Source organism: Priapulus caudatus, unplaced genomic scaffold (genome assembly GCF_000485595.1).
Source record: "Priapulus caudatus unplaced genomic scaffold, Priapulus_caudatus-5.0.1 Scaffold2215, whole genome shotgun sequence".
In the NCBI taxonomy this organism is placed as follows: Eukaryota; Metazoa; Priapulida; class Priapulimorpha; order Priapulimorphida; family Priapulidae; genus Priapulus; species Priapulus caudatus.
In genome coordinates, this window is record NW_014579276.1 from 2,967 (window position 1) to 12,099 (window position 9,133).

Genomic DNA, 9,133 nt, shown 5'->3' on the forward strand with positions numbered 1-9,133 from the left:
AATATAATATAATATCGTATCGTATCGTATCGTATCGTGTCGTGTCGTATCGTATCGTATCGTATCATATCATATCATATCATATCATATCATATAATATCATATCATATCATATCATATCATATCATATCATTCATATCTTATCTATCGTATGCGTATCGTATCCGTATCATACTCAATCATATCGTATCGTATCGTATCGTATCATATCATATCATATCATATCATATCATATCATATCATATCATGGCACGTTATATTGTGGTTGTCAACGACAGACAAAAGGCGGTAACAACGCAGACTGAAAGACAATAATTAACAAATCTTGTTTTACTACCGATAGGATATAACAGTAATCATAGATTTATCTGCGCTATGCATCCAAAAATATCGTAGCCGCTACTAATCTACAACATATGAAGCTACACGACAGCGCGTGCTGTGTCACCTGTGTGTCCCCTGTGTGTCGCACACAGGTGACACACATAGGCGTGTCGCACACAGGTGACATACATAGGCGTGTCGCACGCAGGTGTGTCGCACATAGGTGTGTCGCACCCAGGTGTGTCACACACAGGTGTGTCGTACACAGGCGTGTCGCACGCAGGTGTGTCGCACAGAGGTGTGTCGCACACAAGTGCGTCACACACAGGTGTGTCGCACACAGGTGTGTCGCACATAGGTGTGTCACACGCAGGTGTGTCGTACACAGGTGTGTCACACACAGGTGTGTCGCACACAGGTGTGTCGCACACAGGTGTGTCGCACGAGCACGCAGGTGTATAACACACAGGTGTGTCACACACAGGTGTGTCGCACACAGGTGTGTCGCACACAGGTGTGTCGCACACAGGTGTCACACATAGGCGTGTCGCACGCAGGTGTGTCGCACACAGGTGTGTCGCACGCAGGTGTGTCGCACACAGGTGTGTCGCACATAGGCGTGTCACACACAGGCGTGTCGCACATAGGTGTGTCACACACAGGTGTGTCGCACACAGGCGTGTCACACGCAGGTGTGTCGCACACAGGTGTGTCGCACACAGGTGTGTCGTACATAGGTGTGTCGCACGCAGGTCTGTCGCACATAGGTGTGTCGTACACAGACGTGTCGCACACAGGTGTGTCACACACAGATGTGTCGTACATAGGTGTGTCGCACACAGGTGTGTCACACACAAGTGCGTCACACACAGGTGTGTCGTACACAGACGTGTCGCACATAGGTGTGTCGCACGCAGGTGTGTCGCACATAGGCGTGTCACACACAGGCGTGTCGCACGCAGGCGTGTCGCACACAGGTGTGTCGTACATAGGTGTGTCACACGGCGGACTAGCTACCGTAGCGTAGGTGCTCCTGCTGCGAGACGGAGTTACCGTACGGCTAGTGCTGGAGCACGTAACAATCCGCTACGCAATGCAACAGACGCATAGCGACGCCACGATACGCTACACAACGACACAAACGGCGACGCAACGACACGCGCATTGTTCCGTGACGCAACGGAAGCTGGCCACGTCACGCAACGCTCTGCCACGTAACGCATCAGACTGCTATGCAACGCAACGTTCTGTAACGCAACGTATCAGACTGCTATGCAACGCAACGTTCTGTAACGAAACGCATCATACTGCTGCTATGCAATGCGCGTTATATGCTGCTGCGTAACGCAACGTTCTGGAAACGAATCGCATCGACTTGCGGTGTAACGTAACCGGCTGATACGTAACGATACAGAGGCAGACTGCTACGTTACGCATCAGTCTGTCACGCAACGGCATATGCAGCTTACAACAGCTTCGTCCGGGTCGGTTACAAGCTAGCACGCCATTCGGCAAACCTCGGGCGAATCCGGTTGTTTCCGTGGTCCGCCATTAACCGGGCTGTATATCTCACGCGTGGATATACGCGTGTCTATTTGCACGTAAGTGCGAGTAGATATTTATGGTATCACTTGTGTTGATATTCGTCCGCGTGTCACATTTCGTGATCCATCGGAATTTGACCGAATTACTGTCAAGGAATCATATAACTCTGATTTTCTCATAAACTTGATCCGTGACAGTGCAATTTATAATTTCACCGTAATCTCGAATGTCGAGTCGTCGGTTCTGACACGAATAACCACTCCAGGAACGAAAAGTTAATTTTTTTCTGGCTGTAGTACTCGCTATAGCACAGCTAAGCTTTGACGTGGCTACGGAATCATCCGAGGTTTGGCGTAGATACGGAATTAGCCGAGGTTTGGCGTAGATACGGAATTAGCCGAGGCTTGGCGTAGCTACGGAATTAGCCGAGGTTTGGCGTAGCTACGGAATTAGCCGAGGTTGGACGTAGCTACGGATTCAGCCGAGGTGTACCGAGCGTCCCACAAGACACCATAATTTCATAGATCTACCTATAAACAATTTGTTTATATATACAACATTATTTTATATATAACAGAGTTCATAAATAGATCTATGATAACATATACATTGTACATAACAACGACAACACATTGTATAACTGTCGGCGCTGAACATCCGCTTCCATCACGTGACGACACCTACTCCATCATGGCCGCCATCTACGCTTCCATCATTTGACGTCACCCGCTCCATCATGGCCGCCACCTCCGATTCCATCATGTGACGTCACCCACTCCATCATGGCCGCCACATGGCTGCGTTAGCTATCGCTCCCATCGTGGCGCGTGTGAATGCGTACACAGTGACGTTTTTACAATCCGTCACACAAGCGAAATAAATGCAGCTTTACGTCAACAATAACATCTCGTAATGTCGTAACATGCAGTAATTTCAAAGTAACACCATGTGTTACGACGAACACGGGTGTTGCTGCGGTCCAAGTAACTGCAGCTAACACCATTGTCAGACATGCTAATATCGGTGTCAGCGCCAGTAAGTTAGTACTGTAACAGTAAGCCAGTACTGTTAGCTAACACCATTGTTACACATGATAACTCAGGTGTTAGATCAGGCCTAGTAACTGTTAGCTTACACCATTGTTACACATGATAACTAAGATCTTAGGTCAAGATAAAGTCTAGTAACTGTTTGCTAACATACGTGTCGCTTCACCTCTATCGTTAGAACAGATAGAATTCCGGCCTAACAAACAGATATGCATTCGTGAAGGTGCCTTTGAAAAAAGCACCGATTAGTGTTATGGACCAATACGGGGATTACCCCTTGAAAACATGTCTATAATAGAAACGTCCAGACAATAAGCTACACAGGACTAATGTTCTTAAATATGACACTGGCTTTACATACACCATCATTGTTTTTTGCACAAAGTCACAATAGTTACTTTGGTCTCTCGCTGCCGACATTACTTGTCGCAAAGTTGTTTTTATATATCTATAATATATATCTATATATTTTTTACGATAATAATTTCATGTTCTACGTACTCACTCCCAACAGATATCGGGAAACGTTAGCAACGAAAACAATAGAACACTGCTTGTTTAGATGCTTGGTGCCTTGTATGTACAGCGTATATATGGACACCAGAGCGCGAAGCTGCCTCTACAAAATCGCAAACCTCGCTCTTCGTTCTCACGTATTAAGGGCTTATATGTCTAAAACTCACATCATATGATAACAGTTCTACGCTTATATTTACATCATTAGGCACCGTCATCTCCCGGCACAGTAACTAACCGATCTATATATGCACATACATATCTATCTATCTATATATGAGGCGTACCACAACATGTGCAGAAATAGCTTTTTGTATATGACACCGCGAGTGGATGAAGGTAGAGGGATAGATTTTAACGAAGCGGTAAGCTTCTAGCAGGGAAACAAGATGTCGATATAAGTATACAAAGATTGGCAAGGTTACTCGCTGCTAGGCAACCGCAATACAATGTAGTTTGCTTTATATACCAGGCGATAAAAACGGGTATCGGTGCGCATGCGAGACTTAATTAAGGTTTCAATGCAGACGATATTAACTAGCTGTACTACGATATACATGGCCGTTAGAAAAGAGATGTCATAGAGGAGGCACGCAGTATTAAACATGACGATAACAAACATATCATGACCGTGATGTCGAGAATTATTCTGTTACGCCTAAAAACGATCAATTAAAAATATCTCTGCTCTCCGGGCTTTCTCTATTCGCTGACTAGTGGAGACACAAACAAGTAAAATGGCGACAGATTAACATAACATGAATTCGATTTAGTTCGACTAATCTGTCTGATATTCCCCGGTCTCTGTTTGATCGCTGTGCTAGCCATGACCCGGCATAGTCTTTCTCCTACCAACATCACTGTCTTATACCCCTTCTATCCCCATAACTGCTTTATACCCCTTCTACCACACCAATGTCTTATCCTCCTTCTATCCCCATTCCTGCCCTATACTCCTTCTATCTCCATCACTGTCTTATGACTCTGTTATCCAATAAATGCCTCATACCCCATTTATCACTGCCGTAACCCCTTCTACCACACCAATGTCTTATACTCCTTCTATCCCCATCCATGCCCTACTTGTCTGCTATTTCTGCTGTTAGGTACGCAGCAGCGAAAGCAGCCTACAGTCCCTATTATTATGGTCTGTCTACTAAACCCTTCCATTTCTAATAAATTGTTTGCTAGCCGCCATCCTATACGATTGGAATGCTAGCTTTCTCACACCTCATCTGGTTAACAAAAATCCGGTTATTTAAAATATGAACGCGGCGTATATGAAGAGTCACTGGGCATAAAATAGTCGTGACTGTAATATATGCTCGGTCACGAATTCCTCGCACGACATTCACGTGATAACGTGGCGCCGTCACGTGCTTCCGGCTGGGCAGTCACGTGCTTGCGATGTGAAGTCACGTGATCTTCGCACGCGGTCACGTGTAGTTCCGGCATGCCGTCACGTGTTCACGACATCGCGGTCACGTGGCACGATGGTCACAGCGAGTTAGCTTGGCAGGAGTGAAAACTGGTAAATCTCTCTCTCTCTCTCGTGCATTGCTGTAACACTCGCAGCCTACGTCACAGTTGTCTAAACTTTGCCTACGTCACAGGTGCACAAACACTAGCTACGTCACACGCGTTGAAACTCCGCTCGCGTCACGGGTGCACAAACATTGCCTACGTCACATGTATTGACACGCTTCCTACGTCACCGGCGCACATACTCTGCGAACGTCACATGTGTTGACGCTCTGCCTGCATCACCAGTACCCAAACTCTGCCTGCGTCACCGAAGCGCGAACTCTGCGTACGCCACAAGTGCACAATCTCTGCCTACGTCAAAGGTGCGCAAACGCTGCCTACGTCACCAGTGTCCATTCCACCGGGTCACCATCCTCTCTCACCTCTTCGCGTCTCGGACGACGACCAAGACCCAGATCTGGTCGCATGACCTCCCTCCGCTCGGACGCCACCTCACGTTCCACTCACGTCTGCTAGACACGCCCACTGCCATAACGTCTCTGCTAGTCACTCCCACTTTCGGGTCACGTATGCTTGCCACGTTCACTTCCGGGTCACGTCAGTTAGCCACGCCCACTGCCATGCCGTCTCTGCTAGCCATTCTTGTCACGCTATTGACTGTTCATGTCCACTGGCCACGCCCACTGCCAGATCATGTCCTCTGGCCACGCCCACTGCCAGATCATGTCCACTGGCCACGCCCAGATCAGCCTAATACGCCGGCTCGTGCCTGGTCCATCTGTTAGTCACGCCTCTAACAGCCATTTCTCTGCTGATGTCCAAACCCATGTCAGATTCACCTGTCATCCGCACCCACGCCTAATCAGGGCTACACATTACATCTCTCTCGTCTCTCAGCTTGATACAGTCGCGGTGGCCATCTCCTTGTACACGCCTCCTCGTCTTCCGCTACGGTAGCCGTGCGCTGTGTGGGTGTCCTTCTTCGAGCACTTCCTTCTTCTTCCCAGGTCGCTGTCCCGTCCGATATCTCTCCCGTCGCCCGCTAGGGTTTGGTATATGGGTAGTTCGGCGTGTGACCGCTGGAGGGTGCGTCGGGCGGTCCGGGAGTCGCGTGTGTGCGCATGCTCACGTCGCCACGTTGCGCCAGCCGACGACGACGCGACGTCGCCGTGCAGTCAGGAGCGGGGTTTCCGGTATCACGCGGGGACGACGACGACGATGATGATGATGATGCGTGCGCGTTGTTGTTGTTGTTGCTGTTGTCGTTGCTGTTGTTGTTGCTGTTGTTGCTGTTGTTGTTGTTGTTGCTGCTGTTGTTGTTGTTGTTGATAATATTGTTATTGTTGTTGTTGTTGTTATTGTTGTTGTTGTTGACGATGATGATGTTGTTGTTATTGTTGTTGTTGTTGTTATTGTTGTTGTTGTTGACGATGATGATGTTGTTGTTATTGTTGTTGTTGTTATTGTTGTTATTGTTGATGATGATGTTGTTGTTATTGTTGTTGTTGTTGTTGTTATTGTTGTTATTGTTGATGATGATGTTGTTGTTATTGTTGTTGTTGTTGTTATTGTTGTTGTTGTTGTTGTTGTTGTTGTTTGCTGGTCGTGGCGGCGGACTTGACTCGGCAGGAGTAAAGCAGGCCCTTCTCTCTCGCGATGCTGCTGCTGCTGCTACGACGACGGCGACGACGACGACGACGACGACGACGACCGCTGCCGACGACGACGACGACGACGGCAAGTGTCCATCACACGACGTCGTCGTTCACGAATTTCTCGTTCTTGCCGTTTCGGACAGTGGTCAGTGCGGAGATGGCTCCGGCCGTGTCGGTGCGGTCAAAGTCCGTCGTGTAGCCGCGGCGGAGCCGGCCCATGTTCTGTCGTCCGCAGCAGAGAACCTTCTTGAAGCCCTTTCGGAAATTGTCGGACAGGAACGCGTAGAGGATCGGATTGACGCAGCTGTTGGTGTAGGCGAGACACTGACCGACGATCTGGAAGGCGAGCAGCGTCTTGCTGTGGCCCACATCAAAGATCTTCGTCATCACAAAGATGATCTGTATCGGCAGCCAGCAGAGCGCGAAGATGACGACGACGACGACGACCATGCGCGTGACGCGCTTCTTCGACTGCAGACTCTCGCGCGACATGCGGCCCCCTGCCATTCCGTGCCAGAGACGATCGAGCATGCGCACGTAGAGGACGCTTATGAGGGTGAGCGGGACGAAGTAAGCGAGAACCGTGAAGCAGCTGAAGAAGATACGGACGTGGTAGTTGTCGACGAAGTTGTGCGTGCACGTGCTGCGTGTCTCGCCGTGGTACGGGTACTCCTTCCACTCGTTGATGAACAGATTTGGAGTGTTGATCAGCAGGATGACGAACCAGAGGATGCCGACGGCGATCCACGAATTCTTCGTCGTTCGTATCGACATCGAGGCGACGGCGTGCACGACGGCGAGGTAGCGGTCGAGCGACATGAGCACGAGCGTGTAGACGCTCGCGTAGGCGCACACGTTGATCATGTACTGCACGATCTTGCACCAGACGTTGCCGAACGGCCAGATCGGCAGCGCGTAGTCGGTGGCCGTGAACGGCACGCAGACGAGAATGAAGCTGAGGTCGGAGATGGCGAGCGAGATGATGAGCACGTTGGTCGTGTTGCGCATCTGCGGCGTGCAGGAGACGACGATGATGACGAGCACGTTGCCGACGAGGCCGACGGTGAAGATGAGGCTGAACAGCGTCGGCACGACGATGCCGACGATTCGCTCGACGTTTAGCGTCTCGGCGTAGTCGGCATAGTAAACATCCAGCTGGCTACAGTTCGTGATGTTCGTGCCGTCGGCCACGATCCCGTCCTCGCACAGCGCTGGCGACGTCGTGTTGTTCATGCTGCTGCTGCCGAGGTGCTTCTCCGACACGAGCTGGCAACGGTGGCGACCCCTAGTAGCAGTGTTCACGTCGGCTGAGTGGCGATCACAGCTCGTCGGTTAGGTATTCGATGCCTGCGGAGAGATGAGAGAGTGAGATTGAGGGTATGGGGTGACGTCCCGCGGAGTGCGATTGCGGCATGCGCGTGCGCATGCGTTGTCACGCGCACGCACACGCACGCACGCACGCGCACGCACGCACGCACGCACGCACAAACGCGAAAAAAGTACACACGCGGAACTCACACGCGCACACACGTGCACTCACACACGCGCCCAGCCCCCGACATTCGCCGACTGAACATGGACGCACACACACACACACACACACACACACACACACACACACACACACACACACACACACACACATGTGAATCGATGTTGATTCGATGACGTGATCGAATGATGCAATCGAACATTCGATTCACGCATCCGACATGATTCGATTCAGCGCATCGAATGATGCCATCGAATCATTCGATTCAACGCCATCAGGAATGAATTTGAATCGAATTATGAAACAGAATACACACCATATCGGCCTTCAGCCCTCCAATGCAATGTAAAATTCATCGTAACCATGCACCTCCTCCTCCTCCATTCCTCTCCTCCTCCTCATCCTCCACCGCTCCCTTCCCCTCTCCTCCATTACTCTCCTCCCCTTCCCCCTCCTCCCGCTTCCTCCTCCTCCTCTCCTACATTCCTCTCCAGCGCGGACCGCGAGGCGTTGTGTGAGCTTCACGCGATCAGGGTCTTTCTTCAGGGTTGGAAATCTCCGGCCACCATCGGACGAAAGGAGAATCAATCTGTACCCAGTGTACGGGGGCATTGCAGGCGGCAGCAGCAGCCGAGCTCTCGTTTCTGTCGTAGATACCAAATATTTCCACGCGCGGCGAATCATGGCTTTGTTAACTACGGGGGGTCCGATGTACCGGTTATTGTTATAGTTGGGTTATACGTTGCTGGATCGCCGCCCTGTTCGTAATATACTACTCATGTGCCGCCTGTTTGGTCTATATGTAGTGGCTGGCGGTCGTTCCTAGACTATTGACTTGCCTTGGCCTATAGGCTATTGACTCTGAGCTATTGGCTTGGCTATAGGCTATTGACTAGGCTGCCATTAGCTGGCTATATGCTGCCATGTTTGGTTTATATGTGGTTGGCTAGGATGGCGTTCCCGGTCGTTACTGTCCTACATGCTCCCATGTTTTTTCTTTAGATGGTCGGTGAAGCTGCCACGACTGGTGTTTTTTGGTAGAATATGTCACCGAGTTTGGTTTTTAG

The 9,133-nt window shown here is 50.1% G+C and overlaps 2 protein-coding genes across 2 annotated transcripts; one reads left to right on the plus strand and one right to left on the minus strand.

Moving 5' to 3' along the window:
* The first annotated feature begins 308 nt into the window (after positions 1–308).
* Positions 309–4,728, plus strand: LOC106818406 (tenascin-like). Its single transcript, XM_014823119.1, has 2 exons — positions 309–759; positions 854–4,728. Exons 1-2 carry the CDS (start codon positions 417–419, stop codon positions 1,432–1,434), a joined length of 924 nt encoding a protein of 307 aa, XP_014678605.1. The 5' UTR covers positions 309–416; the 3' UTR covers positions 1,435–4,728.
* A 1,939-nt stretch (positions 4,729–6,667) lies between these two features.
* On the minus strand, positions 6,668–7,807 carry LOC106818404 (allatostatin-A receptor-like). Its single transcript, XM_014823117.1, has one exon. It carries the CDS (start codon positions 7,805–7,807, stop codon positions 6,668–6,670), a length of 1,140 nt encoding a protein of 379 aa, XP_014678603.1.
* Between the last annotated feature and the right edge of the window lie 1,326 nt (positions 7,808–9,133).